Source organism: Vicia villosa, unplaced genomic scaffold (assembly GCF_029867415.1).
Source record: "Vicia villosa cultivar HV-30 ecotype Madison, WI unplaced genomic scaffold, Vvil1.0 ctg.001134F_1_1, whole genome shotgun sequence".
Classification (NCBI taxonomy): Eukaryota; Viridiplantae; Streptophyta; class Magnoliopsida; order Fabales; family Fabaceae; genus Vicia; species Vicia villosa.
Window position 1 is genome coordinate 507,597 of NW_026705498.1, and position 21,025 is coordinate 528,621.

Consider the following 21,025-nt stretch of genomic DNA (forward strand, 5'->3'; position numbering starts at 1 on the left):
GCCTTGAGGTAGAAACAACATTCTTAGACTTGAATGCAGGTTTGGAGAACTTGCCCTTCTGACATGCTTCACAAAGAGCATCTGATTTGAATTTCAGATTAGGGAGTCCTCTGACCAGATTCAGTTTGTTAATCTGAGAAATCTTTCTCAAACTAGCATGACCTAATCTTCTGTGCCAGACCCACTGCTCTTCAGAAACAGACATAAGACAAGTCACCTTCTGACTCATAAGATCTTGCAGATCTGTCTTATAAATGTTGTTCTTCCTCTTGCCTGTAAATAGGATTGAGCCATCCTTCTGATTTACAGCCTTGCAAGACTCTTGATTAAAGATTATATCATAACCATTGTCACTCAATTGACTGATAGATAAGAGGTTATGTGTTAATCCTTCTACAAGAAGTACATTAGAAATGGAAGGAGAGTTACCAGACTTTATAGTTCCAGAGCCAATTATCTTGCCCTTCTGATCTCCTCCAAACTTGACTTCTCCTCCAGACTTAAGCACCAGGTATTGGAACATAGACCTTCTTCCTGTCATGTGTCGCGAGCATCCAGAGTCCAGGTACCATGACATGTTGTGCTTTGTCCTTTTTGCAGTCAAGGATATCTGCAATAGGAATAATCTTATCCTTAGGTACCCACATCTTTTTGGGTCCTTTCTTGTTAGATTTTCTCAAGTTCTGGTTGAACTTGGGTTTAACATTGTAAGCAATAGGAGGAACAACATGATAATTTTTAATGTGAGTTTCATGATATTTCCTAGGTTGTGTCACATGCTTTTTGGTGTGTGTTATGTGAAAACTTTGAGCATGTGAAGTGTGCCTAATATCATGGGAGTGGCCATACTTGAATTGATCATACAATGGCTTGTATGTAATTTTCATTTCATCAACAGGTTCAAGTTTGTATGGGGTTTCACCCTCAAAACCAATGCCAACTCTTTTGTTTCCAGACACAGCATATATCATAGAAGCTAGCTGACTTCTGCCAATACTTCTAGATAAGAACTTCCTGAAACTTAAATCATATTCTTTCAGAATATGGTTTAGACTAGGAGTGGATTTTTCTGAATCAGAAGGAGATCCAACATTATTGGATAATTTTAAAAGTTTTTCTTTTAATTCAGAATTCTCCAACTCAAGCTTCTTTGTTTCAAATTCAAATAGCTTTTTCAGCTTTTTGTATTTGAGACTCATCTGAGACTTGAGTTCCAGTAGTTCAGTTAGACCGGAAACTAACTCATCTCTAGTAAGTTCAGAAAATACCTCTTCAGAATCTGATTCTGATGTAGATTCTGATTCGTCATCTTCTGTCGCCATCAGCGCACAATTAGCCTGCTCATCTTCAGAGTCTGAATCATCTTCTGACTCATCCCAGGTTGCCATAAGACTTTTCTTCTTATGAAATTTCTTCTTGGGATTTTCCTTCTGAAGATTTGGACATTCATTCTTGTAGTGTCCAGGCTCGTTGCATTCATAGCACATGACCTTCTTCTTGTCAAATCTTCTTTCATCAGAAGATTCTCCGCGTTCAAATTTCCTTGAACTTCTGAAGCCTCTGAACTTCCTTTGCTTGGTCTTCCAGAGTTGATTTAGCCTTCTGGAGATCAAGGACAGTTCATCTTCTTCTTCAGATTCTGATTCTTCAGGATCTTCTTCTCTAGCCTGAAAAGCGTTAGTGCATTTCTTGATATTTGATTTTAATGCAATAGACTTACCTTTCTTTTGAGGCTCATTTGCGTCCAGCTCTATTTCATGACTCCTCAAGGCACTGATAAGCTCTTCCAGAGAAACTTCATTCAGATTCTTTGCAATCTTGAATGCAGTCACCATAGGACCCCATCTTCTGGGTAAGCTTCTGATGATCTTCTTTACGTGATCAGCCTTGGTGTATCCCTTGTCAAGAACTCTCAATCCAGCAGTAAGAGTTTGAAATCTTGAAAACATCTTTTCAATGTCTTCATCATCCTCCATCTTGAAGGCTTCATACTTCTGGATTAAAGCTAGAGCTTTAGTCTCCTTGACTTGAGCATTTCCTTCATGAGTCATTTTCAAGGACTCATATATGTCATAGGCCGTTTCCCTGTTAGATATCTTCTCATACTCAGCATGAGAGATAGCATTCAGCAAAACAGTTCTGCATTTATGATGATTCCTGAAAAGCTTCTTCTGATCATCATTCATTTCTTGCCTTGACAGCTTTACGCCACTGGCATTTACTGGATGTTTGTAACCATCCATCAGAAGATCCCATAGATCACCATCTAGACCAAGAAAGTAACTTTCCAGTTTATCTTTCCAGTATTCAAAGTTTTCACCATCAAATACCGGCGGTCTAGTATAACCATTGTTACCGTTGTATTGCTCAGCAGAGCCAGATGTGGATGCAGGTGTAGGTGTAGACTTTTCACTTTCATCAACCATCTTTTACTGAAGCGTTTTTCTCTTCCTGAATCTTTTCTAAACACGGTTAAGTGCTTGCACCTTAGAACCGGCGCTCTGATGCCAATTGAAGGATAGAAAAACACTTAGAAAGGGGGGGTTTGAATAAGTGTAGCTTTAAAAACTTGACAGATAAAAATAAATTGCACAGTTATTTTTATCCTGGTTCGTTGTTAACTAAACTACTCCAGTCCACCCCCGCAGAGATGATTTACCTCAACTGAGGATTTAATCCACTAATCGCACGAATTACAATGGTTTTCCACTTAGTCAGCAACTAAGTCTTCCAGAGTCTTCTGATCACACACTGATCACTCCAGGAACAACTGCTTAGATACCCTCTAAGACTTTTCTAGAGTATACTGATCAACACGATCACTCTAGTTACAACTGCTTAGTTCACTCCTAAGACTTTCCTAGAGTATTCTGATCCACACGATCACTCTAGTTCCTTACAACTTAATGTAATCAATTCTAAGAGTTTACAAATGCTTCTTAAAAGCGATAATCACAACTGTGATATTTCTCTTAACGTTTAAGCTTAATCTCACTAATATATTACAACAGCAATGTAATGAGCTTTGATGAAGATGAAGATTCTGAGCTTTGATTTGAACAGAGTTTAAGCAAGTTAATTTGAATTGTTTTGTTCAGGATCGTTAACCTTGCTTCTCATCAGAACTTCATATTTATAGGCGTTGGAGAAGATGACCGTTGAGTGCATTTAATGCTTTGCGTGTTCCGTACAGCATCGCATTTAATGTTATACGCTTTTGTCAACTACCTCGAGCCTTGTTCACGCTGTGTCTACTGACGTAGCCTAGAATAGCTTTTAACGTTCCTTTTGTCAGTCAGCGTAGCTTGCCACTTGTACTTTCTTCTGATCTGATGTTTGTGAATACAACGTTTGAATATCATCAGAGTCAAACAGCTTGGTGCATAGCATCTTCTGATCTTATTGAAGGATAGAAAAACACTTAGAAAGGGGGGGTTTGAATAAGTGTAGCTTTAAAAACTTGACAGATAAAAATAAATTGCACAGTTATTTTTATCCTGGTTCGTTGTTAACTAAACTACTCCAGTCCACCCCCGCAGAGATGATTTACCTCAACTGAGGATTTAATCCACTAATCGCACGGATTACAATGGTTTTCCACTTAGTCAGCAACTAAGTCTTCCAGAGTCTTCTGATCACACACTGATCACTCCAGGAACAACTGCTTAGATACCCTCTAAGACTTTTCTAGAGTATACTGATCAACACGATCACTCTAGTTACAACTGCTTAGTTCACTCCTAAGACTTTCCTAGAGTATTCTGATCCACACGATCACTCTAGTTCCTTACAACTTAATGTAATCAATTCTAAGAGTTTACAAATGCTTCTTAAAAGCGATAATCACAACTGTGATATTTCTCTTAACGTTTAAGCTTAATCTCACTAATATATTACAACAGCAATGTAGTGAGCTTTGATGAAGATGAAGATTCTGAGCTTTGATTTGAACAGAGTTTAAGCAAGTTAATTTGAATTGTTTTGTTCAGGATCGTTAACCTTGCTTCTCATCAGAACTTCATATTTATAGGCGTTGGAGAAGATGACCGTTGAGTGCATTTAATGCTTTGCGTGTTCTGTACAGCATCGCATTTAATGTTATACGCTTTTGTCAACTACCTCGAGCCTTGTTCACGCTGTGTCTACTGACGTAGCCTAGAATAGCTTTTAACGTTCCTTTTGTCAGTCAGCGTAGCTTGCCACTTGTACTTTCTTCTGATCTGATGTTTGTGAATACAACGTTTGAATATCATCAGAGTCAAACAGCTTGGTGCATAGCATCTTCTGATCTTATTGAAGGATAGAAAAACACTTAGAAAGGGGGGGTTTGAATAAGTGTAGCTTTAAAAACTTGACAGATAAAAATAAATTGCACAGTTATTTTTATCCTGGTTCGTTGTTAACTAAACTACTCCAGTCCTTCCCCGCAGAGATGATTTACCTCAACTGAGGATTTAATCCACTAATCGCACGGATTACAATGGTTTTCCACTTAGTCAGCAACTAAGTCTTCCAGAGTCTTCTGATCACACACTGATCACTCCAGGAACAACTGCTTAGATACCCTCTAAGACTTTTCTAGAGTATACTGATCAACACGATCACTCTAGTTACAACTGCTTAGTTCACTCCTAAGACTTTCCTAGAGTATTCTGATCCACACGATCACTCTAGTTCCTTACAACTTAATGTAATCAATTCTAAGAGTTTACAAATGCTTCTTAAAAGCGATAATCACAACTGTGATATTTCTCTTAACGTTTAAGCTTAATCTCACTAATATATTACAACAGCAATGTAGTGAGCTTTGATGAAGATGAAGATTCTGAGCTTTGAATTTGAACAGCGTTTCAGCAAGTTAATTTGAATTGTTTTGTTCAGGATCGTTAACCTTGCTTCTCATCAGAACTTCATATTTATAGGCGTTGGAGAAGATGACCGTTGAGTGCATTTAATGCTTTGCGTGTTCCGTACAGCATCGCATTTAATGTTATACGCTTTTGTCAACTACCTCGAGCCTTGTTCACGCTGTGTCTACTGACGTAGCCTAGAATAGCTTTTAACGTTCCTTTTGTCAGTCAGCGTAGCTTGCCACTTGTACTTTCTTCTGATCTGATGTTTGTGAATACAACGTTTGAATATCATCAGAGTCAAACAGCTTGGTGCATAGCATCTTCTGATCTTCTGACCTTGAAGTGCTTCTGAGCGTGATACCATCAGAACTTCAGTGCTTCTGTTCTCTTGTTCTTCTGATGCTTCCATAGACCCATGTTCTGATTCTGCTTCGACCATCTTCTGATGTCTTGCCAGACCATGTTCTGATGTTGCATGCTGAACCCTTTGAGACAAAGCTTCTGAGCGCTGAATTATGCGTACTCTTTATATATTTCCTGAAAAGGAAATTGCATTGGATTAGAGTACCATATTATCTTAAGCAAAATTCATATTATTGTTATCATCAAAACTAAGATAATTGATCAGAACAAATCTTGTTCTAACAATCTCCCCCTTTTTGATGATGACAAAAACATATATAAATGATATGAATTTGCGATCAGAAAGAATAAACGGCAAAAGACAAATTACACAGCTATAGCATAAGCATATGAATAGGTCTCCCCCTGAGATTAACAATCTCCCCCTGAGATAAATAATCTCCCCCTGAAATAAATACTCGAAGAACTTTAATAAAAGACTTCCCTGATTATTTCGGTAGAGACGATCATATAAGCTTCTTGTCTTCAGAGAATTCATAGCTTCTGACTTCTGACCTTGAAGTGCTTCTGAGCGTGATACCATCAGAACTTCAGTGCTTCTGTTCTCTTGTTCTTCTGATGCTTCCATAGACCCATGTTCTGATTCTGCTTCGACCATCTTCTGATGTCTTGCCAGACCATGTTCTGATGTTGCATGCTGAACCCTTTGAGACAAAGCTTCTGAGCGCTGAATTATGCGTACTCTTTATATATTTCCTGAAAAGGAAATTGCATTGGATTAGAGTACCATATTATCTTAAGCAAAATTCATATTATTGTTATCATCAAAACTAAGATAATTGATCAGAACAAATCTTGTTCTAACACTTAGCGCCATGACGGCCGCTAAGCGGTCATCAGAAAATATCTGCTTCCACGCTGGAGGCCGCTAAGCGGGATGAGGCCGCTTAGCGGAACTTGCTGAACACAAAATTGTCTCTCGCCACTGGAAAGCGCGCTTAGTGGCCGCTGAGCGGCCCTTGCTGAACAAAACTTCTTCCCTTGGCCTCCAAACTTGCTCCAAATTGCCTCAATACCTCCTAAAACTTCCCAAAATGCATAAAACCTACAAAAAGCAAAAGAAAAGCTTAAAAAGAGTATATTTACTACCAAACTAAATGTTATTTATTTACACGATATTAAACCGTAATTAAATGGAAAGAGTTGAGAAAAATTATCAAAATACCACAAAAGTTTATCAACAAATATCCACATTTTGGATTCTAACACCAACTCTGTGACCAAGGATACCAAGTCAACTTCAGTAAAGCTGAGTGTGTGGTTACTAATGAAGAAAAGGTAGTAGTAATGAGGGGAGTCAGATCTAAAGATAACTTCTACTTGTGGGTGTCCCATGAATCCAGCTACTCAACTGTATGTTCTAAAGAAGAAGAAGCAAAGCCGTGGCACCAAAAACTTGGCCACCTTCATCTAAGAGGTATGAAAAGGATTATTTCTCTGGAAGCTGTGAGAGGAATTCCTAATCTACAAATTGATGAAGGGAGAATATATGGTGAATGTCAGGTAGGAAAACAAACAAGGATGTCACATCCAAAGGTTAAACATCTGACCACTTCCAGAGTACTTGAACTGCTCCATATGGACTTGATGGGACCAATGCAAATGGAAAATGCTACTCACAAAAGAACACCAGCTCCTACTCACTTAAAATTGTCCAAAGATGAAAAGGGAACCAGTGTTGATCAAAGTTTATACAGAAGCATGATAGAAAGCCTGTTGTATCTCACAGCCAGTAGACCTGATATTGCTTTTGTTGTTGGGGTGTGTGCTAGGTATCAAGCAGATCCCAAGATCAGTCATATCAACCAAGTCAAGAGGATCCTGAAATATGTGAATGGTACTTGTGAGTATGGAATGCTCTACTCTCATGGGTGTGAACCTATTGTCACTAGATATCGTGATGCAGATTGGGCTGGAAGTGCTGATGACAGAAAAAGTACTTCAGGAGGATGTTTCTTCTTGGGGAATAATCTTATTTCATGGTTCAGCAAGAAACAAAATTGTGTGTCTTTATCCACTGCAGAGGCAGAATACATTGCAGCAGGAAGTAGTTGCTCTCAGCTTGTTTGGATGAAACAAATGTTAACAGAATACAATGTCACACAAGATGTCATGACATTATATTGTGACAACTTAAGTGCCATTAACATTTCAAAGAATCCCATTCAGCACAGCAGGACCAAGCACATTGATATTAGACACCACTACATTAGAGATCTTGTTGAGGATAAAATAATTGCCTTGGAACATGTTGCTACAAATCTTCAACTGGCTGACATTTTCACAAAAGCCTTGGATGCAAATCAATTTGAAAATCTAAGAAGTAAACTAGGTATTTGTCTTTGTGAAGGATTATAGTAATTAATTGGGTGTGGGGCCAACATTATTTCTCTCTCCAAATATTTGCTATCATTACACATTAAAGTGTATTTTCCCCCCCTTTTACAATTTGCCCAAACGGTTTCCATTCCCCCAAAACCTATCCTCAACACTCACGCTACCTCTCTGTGTCTCTGAATTCACAAACCTTTACCCAGCATTCCATTTTCTCTCATCATGTCTCAGAGTTCTCCCTCAGAGAAATCGTCTCCTTCCTCTGAAACAGCATCAGGATCTAGGGCACCCAATGCGGTGAGTGATCAAGATGTTGTGTTGAATGTCGTGCCATTGAACTCTGTTCCTGCTACCGATCCTATTCGTAATCCACCAAGAAAGATGCATGCAAGAAAATCAACTGGTGGATCTGTTCCAGAAACTTTTTCTGCTCAAGGTAGAGAGGGCTCTGCTTATGTTCACAATGCGATCGCAGGTATTGTCACAAGAATCTTGAATGAAGGGCACCAGGTTGATGGAATATCTGTTCCTCTAGCCCAAATTCCTGCCTCTGAGAACAGCAAAGATGATCAAGATGATGCTAGCAAAGATCAGGGTGATGTTGAGACATCTGAAGCTATCAATGTTGAAACATCTGGTACTAAAGATGCTGAGATTCTTGAACCAGAGAAAGCTGAAGAGGTTCCTGTTGCTCCTTCTAAAGAAACCCTTAATGAAGGCCCTACTGTGCATGATGTGGTGAATCTGGATGATCTGGATGATTCTATTGACATTGCTGATGATGAGCTCATCTCTAGCATCTCTCATAGAGTCAAGACTCGTAAGGGCAAACAGGTTTGTGATCAAGATTTTTCCAAACCTCAAGTTACTCCTCAAGTTACTCCTCAAAAGAAGGTCACTATAAAGAAGATCAAGAAGGTCCCTGCTGAACCTTCAACCACTGGGAGCAAGACTGCAGTGAAGAAGAGGAAGGAAAGAAGTGTTTCTGCCCCTGAAGATGATGTCTTAAGTGATGTCCCTGACATCCCATCAAAGAAGAAGATTGCTGTCACAAAATCCTCCACAAAGGTTCGTGATGTTCCTCTGGACAACATTTACTTGCACTATGCTTCAAATGCTATCCAGTGGAAGTTTGTTTATCAAAGAAGGCTGGCTCTTGAAAGAGAATTAGCAAATGATGCTCTGGAATGTCAAGAGGTCATGAAGCTCATCAAGTTTGCAGGTTTGATTAAGACTGTCACTCATTTTTCAAAGTGTTATGAAATGCTTGTGAAGGAATTTATTGTGAACTTGTCTCAAGATTGTGGTGATGGAAGAACTGATGATTTTCATAAGGTGTATGTTAGAAGAAAGTGTATAGATTTTTCCCCTGCTGTTATCAACCTATATCTAGGTAGAGATGTTGAGGCTCAACCTGAGCTTGAAGTGACTGATAATGAGGTGTGCAAAGTAATCACTGGTGGTAAGGTTAAGAAGTGGCCTATAAAGAGCAAACTGTCTGCTAGTTCTCTTAATGTCAGGTATGCATTGCTACACAAAATTGGTGCTGCTAACTGGGTGCCTACCAATCACACTTCTACCATTGCTGTTGGCCTAGGAAGATTTATTTATGCTGTGGGAATCAAGACAAAATTTGACTATGGGACTTATATATTTGATCAAACTATGAGGCATGCTGGTACCTCTGCTACCAAGCTCCCTATTGCATTCCCATCCCTGATATGTGGGATAATCCTCAAGCAACACCCTGGAATTCTGAAAAGTAAAGATTCTGTATGTAAGAGGGAGAGTGCTTTGTCTTTTCACTACAAACTGCTCCAGAGGTCTGATGACATGACATCTGCTGGGACATCACAACCCAGCAAATCTGTGAACAAAGCCCTTCTTATTGCTGAGCTGAAAGAGATTTGTCAGGAGTTGGACAACAGGAAGATAAAGCTTGAAAAGCTCATCCAAAGTCTTGAGCAGTCTACAGATGCTGATCTTGCTGGTGACAATATGGATGAAGACAAAGGTGCTGCTAGTGGGGCTGAGGAAGAGGCTGAGGTTGGTGAGGGCTCTGAGGATACTGGGAGCAGTGATGCTGCTGATTCTGATGACAATACTGGTGGCTCTAGTGATGAAGACAGTGATGGGTCTGATGACTAGCTCTGATTCTGGTTGGGTTTTGGCTCCTTTTGTGGCTAAAAAGGGGGAGTAATGGTTGTGTTGTGTTGGTTGTTTTGGTGGTTTTTTTTTGGTTTTTTTTGTTGATCCTGTTGGTTGATGGACATGGTTGGTTTGTTGTTTTCTTTATTTTGGTTGTTCCCTGGCTCTCCCTGACAATGACAAGTGGTTTCTGTAACAGTTGATTAATTAGATGTTTTCTGATTTTCTGGTGTTTAATCAAGATGGCTGTTGTTTACTTACAGAATTTATTTTTCTGTTGTTGGCTGCTGTTGTTTGCTTACAGAATTTATTTTTCTGTTGTTGGCTGCTGTGTATGCTCTAATATCTGTTTGGTTACATCAATTAGTGTTTTAGCCAAAAATTTGCCAAAGGGGGAGTTTGTAGATGTTGTTGATTGGCTGTAATTTTTGGTAAAACTCATTGTGTTTCTATCTTGTCAAATCTGGTGTCATGACATGCATTCTACTGTTGTGAAGTTTTTCTTATGCAGGCCTTTACCTGATGTCAAGGCCGATGTCATGACATTCGCAGCTGTTACGTTCTTTTCTGTTACTATTTATGGTTATGTGATCTGATAAGATCCTATGCGCTTTATTTGGAAATGTTGGATTCTGAACTGATTCAAGAACGTCTTTGATGGTTATTATTTTTAGCTCCTTGATTTATGGAAATTAGTTTTATTAGGTTTAAAACTAATTTGGATCCAAGGCCCAGCAGCTGCGTTTTTCTGAAGGCTATTTATTTTACGAAGAAGCTGCAGACCAGATTAGGGTTTTGTATTGAGAAGCTTTGAGAGTTCTTTGTTTTTAAGTTTTGCGTTCTAGCTTTCTTGTAAGCCAAACAATCATCATGATGATTGTCTTGGTCTAGGTGTTTTGATTTGAGTTGTAAGAAGTACTCGAAGCTTTTAAGCAAGAGTACTATTGTACTTGATCAAAGCTTTTAAGCAAGATCAAGTTGTGTCTTTGAAGTGTGTCTTCTTCTGTTATTAGTAGAGCGTTTGTCATCACTGCTGTGATTGAGGGGGAGTGAGTAGGATCTCTGATCTAAGAAGTTTTAGATTGAAGTTGCATTGGGTAGATATTAAGTTAAAGGAGTAATCTTGATCTGTATTACCTTGAATTAATATTACTTATAGTGGACTTCCTCCCTGGCTTGGTAGCCTCCAGATGTAGGTGTGATTGCACCGAACTGGGTTAACAACTTTCTTGTGTTGATATTCAGTTTACTTTCTGTTCATTTGTTTAAAAGCATTCAGATAGTAATGTCGTGACATCCTGTACAACATCGCGTGTCTGAGTCCAGAATTTCACTCACAAATCTCCACCTTGGATCTAACTCTACAACATCAAGGGAACAAACTAGCTTTCTTCCTGCAGCTTTATCAACTGCATACAGTGGAAAAACTTGCAACTCGGCAATGTCTTGGTGATTATATCAGCAGCATTGTCTTCAGTCGAAACCTTCAGCACTTGGAGTTCTCCACGCTCGATTACTCCTCTGACGAAATGCAGCCTCACATCAATGTGCTTAGTTCGCTCATGATAGGCTGAATTCTTCGACAGGTGTATTGCACTTTGACTATCACATTTAACAGTGATACCTTGACCTTGAAGTTTCATCTCCTTTGCAAAACCTTCAAGCCACAATGCTTCTTTCACAGCTTCAGTGAGAGCAATATACTCCGCTTCAGTGGTTGATAGAGCAACAACCTTCTGAAGAGTTGCTTTCCAACTAATTGTTGTGGCAAACATAGTGAAAACATATCCAGAAATAGATTTTCTAGAATCCATACAACCTGCATAATCAGAGTCGACATATCCTTCGATTACTGCTTTACTATCTTCACCTAAGCCTCCACCATAAATTAGGACTCTATTCAGAGATCCATTTATGTACCTTAAAATCCACTTCAATGCTTGCCAGTGAGCCTTTCCAGGGTTCGCCATGTACCTGCTTACAAGACTTACTGCATATGCTATGTCGGGTCTAGTACAGACCATAGCATACATCAAAGACCCGACTATATTAGCATATGAGATGCTATTCATATAGGCTCTTTCGACATCAGTACCGGGACATTGATCAATACTCAGCTTGAATTGAGGGTTTGTTAGAGTCACAACGGGCTTCGAATTCAACATACCAAACTTTTCGAGAATCTTCCGTAGATATGCCTCTTGAGATAAGCATAACTTCGACTTCTTTCTATCTCTCCGAATGTCAATTCCAAGAATCCTGGAAGCAGCTCCCAGATCCTTCATATCGAACTCCTTATTAAGTTCAGCCTTCACCCTCATCACATCTTCAACACTGTTGCTTGCTATGAGAATATCATCCACATAAAGCAACAAAATAACAAATGAATTACCAGGTCGAAATCTGAAGTAAACGCAGTGGTCGAACTGACTTCTAATGAAACTTATGCGTGCCATGAACTTGTTGAATCTCCTATTCCACTGTCGAGGAGATTGTTTCAGCCCATACAAAGATCTCTTTAACTTGCACACATAATCTTCCTTCCCCTTTTCGACATACCCTTCAGGTTGCCCCATCAGGATCGTTTCATCTAGATCACCATACAAGAACGCAGTCTTCACATCCATCTGTTCCAGTTCAAGATCGAACTGTGCCACCATGGCAAGCAACATTCGAATGGACCTATGCTTCACAACAGGAGAAAACACATCATTGAAGTCGACACCTTCTTTCTGAGTGAAACCCCTTGCAACTAACCTTGCCTTGTATCTTTTCGACGTCACTCCTTCAATTCCTTCCTTAACTTTGAAAATCCATTTACAGCTGACTAACCTTGCCCAAACAAGTTTCTTGATCAGTTCCCAAGTATGATTATCATGAAGAGATTTCATCTCATCATCCATGGCCTTCAACCATTCAGTCTTATTTTGACTCCTCATAACTTCCTTATAGTCTCTAGGTTCTTCGTCTAGAACCTCACTTGCAGAGATTAAGGCATAAGCTATAAGATCTGCATATCCAAGTCTCTGAGGTGGCTTGATGACTCTTCTCGACCTATCTCTCGACAATAGGTAGTCATCGTCAGTTTCCTCAACTTCAGCATCTTCTGCTTCTTCTTCGACTTCATCTGGGATATGCAATTCAGCATCAACATGCTCCACCTCAACAGGAATCTCTACCCGTTCCAGCTCTTCGTCAGATGTTTTTGTACTTCGACCAACATCATCAGTTTTCTTAAAAGCCATTTCAGCTTCATTGAAAACTACATCTCGACTGGTGATACACCTCCTGTGACCTGGCTCTAGGCACCATAGCCTATAAGCTTTGACTCCTTCAGGGTATCCCATGAACATGCATTTCAGAGCTCTAGGTTTGACCTTGTCTTGCCTAATGTGAGCATAGGCTACGCAGCCAAATACTCTCAGTTTTTCGAGATCTGGTGGATGTCCCGACCAAACTTCTTCAGGTGTCTTCATATCTAACGCTGTCGAAGGACATCTGTTTATCAGATATGTTACTGTCGAAATAGCCTCAGCCCAAAACACCTTCTTTAACCCCGCACTAGTCAACATGCATCTGACTCTCTCCAAAATAGTTCGATTAAATCTTTCAGCCAAACCATTTTGCTGTGGAGTACCTGCAGTAGTTCTGTGCCTTGCAATACCAGAGGCAGCACAAAAACTGTCGAATGCCTCATTGCAAAATTCAAGGCCATTGTCGGTTCTCAACCTCTTGAACTTCCTGCCAGTCTGATTTTCAACCAGAGTCTTCCAACTTTTGAAATTCTCAAAAGTTTCATCCTTAGTCTTCTGGATGAATACCCATAATTTTATGGAATAATCATCTACTATGGATAGAAAATACCTTGCTCCTGAATGTGATGGACACCTTGCAGGCCCCCAAAGATCAGCATGGATGTAATCAAGGGATCCATGTGTTCTTTGTTTGCCTTTGTTGAACTTCACTTTGCAAGATTTTCCAAGTACACAGGGTTCACAAAACTTTAGCTTTTCGACTTTGTCTCCACCAAGCAGATTTTGTTTCCCTAATTCGATTAGACCCCTTTCACTGACATGGCCCAATCTCATGTGCCAGATTTCTGTCTTCGAAAAAGGTTTCATGGATGCAACATTTGTCGAACCACTTACAACTTCAGCCTCAAGGGTATACAAGCCTTGTTTCTTCACGCCTCTCAAGACTTCCTTCGAACCCTTCATGACTCATAGGACATTTTTCTCTCCTTGGAAAACATATCCTTTCTTGTCGAATTCACCAAGAGAAAGTAGATTTCTCTTCAAATCAGGAACATACCTGACTTCAGTCAACAACCTTATTGACTCATCATGGAGCTTGAATCTCACAGATCCAACACCTGCAATCTTGCAAGCCTTGTTGTTTCCCAGCAATACTGATCCACCATCTTGAACACATAATTCCTCAAACAAGTCTTGGTTTGGAGTCATGTGCCAAGTGCAACCTGAATCCATAATCCACTCTCTTCTCGAGTCACTGCTTGAAACCACAAGAACATCAGATGATTCGAAATCATCTTGAACAATGGCTGCATTGCCATTATCCTTACCTCCATGATCTTTCAGACGTCCAGGGCACACCTTTCTTGTGTGACCCTCCTTCTTACAATGATAGCATCGAATGCCAGATGCTTCGCCACTGTAAGACTTCGACTGACTTTTGCCCTTCTTGTCGAACTTACCATTCTTTCGCAAGAATTTTCCTTTAACGGCCAAAACTTCACCAATAGTCGAAGGTTTATGCTCCTTTCGTTCATTCAAGTCCTTAGAATACAAGGCTGATTGAACTTCTTCAAACGTCAGGGACTCCCTTCCATACAAGAGAGTTTCTTTGAAGTGAGCATGTGATCGAGGCAAAGCGCACAATAGTAACAGCGCTTGATCTTCATCATCAATCTTTACATAGATATTTTCAAGATCAAGAATTAGCTTGTTGAACATATCCAACTGCTCAGCCAACACTTTGTCTTCACCCATCTTGAATGAATACAAAGCCTGCTTCAGCTAGAGTCGATTTACCAGTGATTTGGTCATATACAAACTTTCAAGTTTCGCCCATAACCCTGATGCCGTCGTCTCCTTTGATACCTGTCGTAGAACCTTATCACCAAGGCTCAACAGAATTGCGTTGTGTGCTTTCTCGATCATAGTTGTCTTCTCCGTTGCCGTTAATGCAACATTCATGGCTGCCTCTCCCTTCAACGCTTCCAAACAACCCTGCTGAACCAGTAGGGCTTTCATCTTCAAGCGCCACAGACCGAAATCATTCACTCCGGTGAAATTTTCAATCTCATACTTTGTTGAAGGCATCTTCTCCACGCTCACCGCACCAATTTGTTGTGAAAAACGATACCAATAACAAAGTATAATAGGGAATTAGAGAGGAGAAGAAGAACACAAGAATTGGTTATAACTGCTATTCTTTTACTTTCTCTTAAAACAAGATTACAAGTTTACATGAATAACAAATAACCTCTCTCACCCTAAATTAGGATTTGCAGTTTTTTTTAATGATGAGAGACTAGTATGCTATTTATAATAAAACCTAACATACTAACTAATGGGCTTTTTCAGCAAGGCCCATTACACAAGCCAACTTAATACACAAGCTAACTTAACAAATTAGGGTTTAAACACTAAAACCTAATTTAACATGCTAACAACCCTAGCATCTTCGACATCTGCATGCTAGACCCATCTTCGACTACAACATGCACACTTCGACACCAACATGTGAACAACCTTCGACTTCATGCTTAACTCTGTCAAATTTTCGAACCAAGAAGCTACCATTCGGCCATACTAGAGTTCGATCCAATATCTCACAGACAATATTTAAATACTGATAAATTACTTGACTCCCCATCTAGGGTCCATAGTGGTTTCAAGTGGAAGAGTAGTATACAACACTATCACAATGTGAATAACCCAAAAAACATACATAATATTCTATGTAGTATTCTCATGACAGGTCAATACAATATAGATATTACTCTTAATATTTCTACATTAAGAGAAGTCTTGACAACTCTTTATCGATGATCTATGAGATGTGATAATCATTCTATCCATGTAATAGTTTCTATTATTTAATCTTATACCACTTCACAACAAAGTTGGAATACATATACTTTAATAATAATGTCCTTATGTTTAATGGAGTCTAACGATTAAGTCATATTCAATGTTTCATAAAAAAACTAGCTATTATCAGGACTTTATTACTTTGGAAAAACATACATAATAAAGAAATAATTTATTATTATTAATAGATTATTTGATACAAGTAATAAGTTCTAAAAAAATTATTGATCTCTAGAGCTTACACCAACAATTTTCATCTAGCACTAGAGTTAATTAGACATACACATAATACCCATAGATCTAGTAACTAGTAAGGCAAACATGCTTCTACTATGCAAAAATCTTTTTTCAGTGAGTCATCGACATTGTTAAGTTTTGACGGTTTGCATATCTTCACATCTCCTCTATCTATTATCTCTCGAATAAGGTGATATTACCTAAGTATGCGATTGAAATGTTTGGGAAATGTAAGTTCCTTAGCTTGTGTGATGGCACCACTGTTATCATAATAGAGATCAACGAGACCAATAATATTAGGGACTATGCCAAATTCACTAATGATCCCCTTGATACAGACACCTTGCATTTCTTAATTTGAGGCAACAATATACTTAACCTTGTTTGTAGAATCACTGACTATATCCTACTTTGAACTTTTCCAGCTCACACTAGAACCATTTAAGCAAAACATATAACCAAATTTCAATCTGAAGTCATCTTTATCTGTCTAAAAGCTAGTTCCAGTGCATTCCTATTACAATGATCTCTTCCCAGACTCCATATATCAAGAATGAATCCTTAGTCCTTCTTAAGTACTTAAGGATATATTTGACAACAATCCAATAAGCATGATTGGAATCAAACCAATATCTACTTATTGCTCTTAAAGCATATGAGATATCTATTTGAGTATATAATATGACATACATGATATATCTTATTAAATTTGCATATATGGTCTTATTTATATGATCCTTTTATTCCTTATTCGAATGAGATTGTATTTTTGATAGACATAAGTCAATGTTTCATAGGTATGAACCATTTTCTTGGAGTCATGCATAATAAATCGTATTAGTACTTTATTTATATATGTACTATGACTTAGACCAAATAGGTTTTATGATTTATCTTTACATATCTTGATTCCTAATATAAAGACTACTTCACCTAAGTCCTTCATATAAAATCATTTCCCTAGCCAAGTTTTTACTTGCTGCAAGGTAAAGACATCATTTCTAATGAGTAATCTGTCATCTACATAAAATACCATAAATAAGATCACTACCACTAACTTTATTGTAGACACAAGGTTCATCGTCATTTTTAATGACTCCAAATTGTTTTATAGTTTCATCAAAATGAAGATTCTAGCTTCTAGATGCTTGCATCAATTCATAGATTGATCTTTGTAACTTGCATATTCTTTTGGCTTCTTCTAGAATGCAAAAACCTTCAAGCCATGTCTTGTACACATCCTTATGGAGATTCCCATTACGTGTTACATTCCTGATCAACCACCTTTTGTCCTATTTGATTGTGGATCATAACACACCTTTGTCTAGTGTCTAATCTGGTGCATTAATTATAGGAGTAGTCATTAGTTTTTATTTGAGATTATTAAAAGCAAGTGAACATGATTCATCAAATTGAAAGGACTTATCTTTGTTAAGCAGATTGCTTAAATGTTTAGCAATTTTTAAGAAGTCCTTGATGAATCTCCTGTAGAACCCAGTGTGGTCAAGGAAGCTTATAATTCCTTTGACACTAGTTAGTGGTGGTAACTTCTCGATCACTTATATTTTTTTCTATATCTACTTCTATTTCCTTTGGTTGAAATTTTATGTCCAAGCACAACACATTCGAAGTGAGATTTTCCCCGATTGAGAACTAGGTTGGTCTTCGTACATCTTTTCAGTACCGTGTCCAAGTTGTTTAGGCATATGGAAAATGACGTTCCAAACACATAGAAGTCATCCATGAATACTTCTATGCTTTTTTCGATTAAGTATGAGAAGATTGTTTGCATACATCTCTAAAAAAAATTTGGGGCATTGCACAATCCAAATGACATTCTTCTTCTGTATGCAAAGAGATCGAAGGGGGCAGGTAAAATAAGTCTTCTTGTGATCCTCAGGATTTAGCGTGATTTGGTAATATCTGCAATATCCATCCAAGAAGCAATAGAAAGCTTGACATGCCAATCTTTCCAGCATCTGATCCATAAAGGGTACGTAATGGAAAAAAGATCTTTTCTGATAGTCTAGTTAAGTGTTTTGTAGTCTTTTGGTTTTTGTTAAATAGTAATATCAAAAAATTGAAATAAACACTGATACAAAAAATATAAAATATATCAAATTATTTCCTTAAATAATAATAATAATAAAAAACTATAAATAAATTGTTTAATTTGCCTAGGCAACCAAGCAATAGTAAACATAATTGGCAGGAAATATATAATTCTTTTAGTTCTTAAAAGATAAAATATTATTAATAAATACATGTTAAAATGGATTGGCAAAATTTAAGGATATAACCTGAGTATGCAATTTTTTTTTATTATTATTATATCACTCCCTAATAATTAAAGTAATTATACATATAAAAAATATCAAACAATTTATTTAAACAAAATTATTTCTTTGAGAGGATTCTTTTAAGAGAAAATATTATAAGTAAATACACAATTGATCTTATGGTATGGAAGAGTATAATTGGTAGTTATAAAGTGTGATTTTGGTAGCATGTCAATAAGCACCCGTGGTCTAGTGGTAGAATAGTACCCTGTATAGATCTTTGTTCGATTCCTGGCTGGTGCATCTCTGCTAGAGCTGTGATGAAAATATTATGATGTTCGGGGGGAACATCACTTATCCTGAAACATTGGAAGAAAATATTTCTCTGAGCTCTCTTCTTTTTTGTCATTAATTACCACTGTTCCATAACCATGCATGGCAACAATTCGATTAATTGTTTTTGATATGCTGGCAAATGAATGTTTCTTTTAGCTCAACTCTGTTGTGTATTATATTTTAAGTGGATGGGAAATTTGAACTAGTTCATCAATCATCATCATAAAAAAACTATATTCAAATTAGGAGGATTTTCACTTACCTCACCTTTATCTATTTCATTCTAGTGTTCCTTCATATTTCGTTAGATGTTGGATGAGAATTCACCTCTCGGTTTATCATTTATGTGCTTGACAATATGTCCTATTTCGACTTCCAAGTTTCTAATATAGGCGTAAACTTGATCTTATTACAAATAGACATTTGAATGAACTGGTTTAGAGTTTCCAATAGCTTCTTTTCACATTTTAGTTGGCTTTGATTACTCCAAAATTGTTTTACATTAAATGGTTTAGCGCATTGTCTCCATCCTTGACCAAAATTATTTTCTCTTCTAAAAATTATTCCCTTACTAGACGATGACCCGTACGATGCAAAGGTCTTTTAAAATGTCATATATAACATTCATATTAGTATAGTAATATAACTTGCAAATAATCTCATGAATCCGACGAATAGTTATGCTGAATGAAATAACGCATAAATGAAAATAGAGAAGTTTTAAATATCATAAAAGAAATTACATAGTTTTATATAAATACTCTGCTAGCTAACTCTGAATATTCTGGAACACTTCTTTGTACACCACGTTTCCAGTTACATTTGAATCTTCACCTTCATCGTCAGTTATTGGTATCTTTAAGCATTTCTTTGAAGTAACTCTTGATAATGAAACATATAATTGTCCATGAGAGAAAATTGATTGGGTCAGATACACTCTAACATGTTTAAGTGACTAATCTTGACTTTATAGCGAATGAAACAATCAATGAAAATTGCTGACGCTGAAATTCGAAAGAAAGTCTTTTTATCTTAAAGGAGTGAGTGATAACCTTGGAATAAAAAATTTCTCATCAATATTGCTACCAGATATAATCTTTCCTTCAAGCACATACCTTCCTATTTTTGTAATGATCAACTAGGTGTCATTGCACAATCCTAAAGACAAGTCTATATTTCTCAACAATATGATCGGGACTCCACCTTTCAATCTTAATTTGTGATTTGGAAGTCCAGAAGAAACAATGGTGTTTAGAAATTCAAGAGTGTGCACATTATCTGGTATGTCAAAATCTGATTTGGCATTATGGCATCCACAACCGCATTATTAGGAGCCAATATACCTCTACTATGAAAAAATTATGGATCACTCATGTTATGCAATAAATCTGGATACATGCTTTGAACAATAGCTGAAAGTGGATAGCCAAAGTTAGTAATAAACAAATATTGTGGTATCTGGAATGTGATGTCTTCATCATTAGCGTCTCCAATACTTCCATCACCAATTCCCAAAATCCACTCTGGAAATTTCTTTCTCTTTTCAATATTAGAATTTGTACCTCCCGTTAGAAGTTTCATGTTAGTGGTCAATGTAAGCACTTCACAAAAACTCCACAGAGAAGAATAATTTATAGTAACAACTTCTTGACTTGTTCCTTTAGGTATAACAGGAAGAATCTGAAGAAAAAAAATCCACCCAACACAACTACCTTTCCACCAAATGGAATATTTTTTACTCTCGGTATATCCTTCAAAGTATGATCAACAACTTCAAAACAATGTATGTGCATCATAGGTGCTTCATCCCATATGATTAGCTTTGCACGACGTACTAAATTAGCTAATGGGTCTTTTAGATTTATTTCGCACGTCGAATGTTCATCAACATTTAAATGGATTCCAAACCTCGAGTGTGTAGTTCTTCCACCAATAATTAACAATATAACTATCCCACTTGATGGTAAAGTTAAGACAATATCACCTTTCGACTTTAATGCTGCAGGCATTTCTCTCCAAATGTAAGTCTTGCCATGATCGTATCATATATTCCCCTTTTGTTCAATTGTCATAGTTGACATCAATTTACGTTGCTCCTCAACTAAAGATTGTCTATTATAGTTCAACTCACCGTAAATAAATTTGTTATGTCTCTATGTTAACAACGTCCTATCCAGCTGAGGCATGTCAGAATAATTTTCTGAGCTCCCATTATTGTTTTCCAACAAAATTTCAATTTAAGCTAAAGCATTACTCTTGAATTGATCTTGAGTCAAAGCTAAATCTGCAAAATATAAAA

At 37.5% G+C, this 21,025-nt stretch overlaps 1 protein-coding gene across 1 annotated transcript; it reads right to left on the reverse strand.

Moving 5' to 3' along the window:
• Window positions 1-20,085: 20,085 nt before the first annotated feature.
• Window positions 20,086-20,735, reverse strand: LOC131633517 (uncharacterized). The gene is made up of 2 exons (XM_058904231.1): window positions 20,466-20,735; window positions 20,086-20,406 (listed from the first exon to the last, which is right to left on the reverse strand). The coding sequence occupies exons 1-2, from the start codon at window positions 20,733-20,735 to the stop codon at window positions 20,086-20,088; spliced, it is 591 nt and encodes a 196-aa protein (XP_058760214.1).
• Between the last annotated feature and the right edge of the window lie 290 nt (window positions 20,736-21,025).

Excerpts from the sequence above, each read along its gene's own strand:
- LOC131633517 (XM_058904231.1), bottom strand. The coding sequence starts at position 20,735 with ATGCCTGCAGCATTAAAGTCGAAAGGTGATATTGTCTTAACTTTACCA. Across the intron at positions 20,407-20,465 it reads CTTTGAAGGATATACCGAGA|ATTCTTCCTGTTATACCTAA; the intron begins GTAAAAAATATT and ends TTTTTTCTTCAG.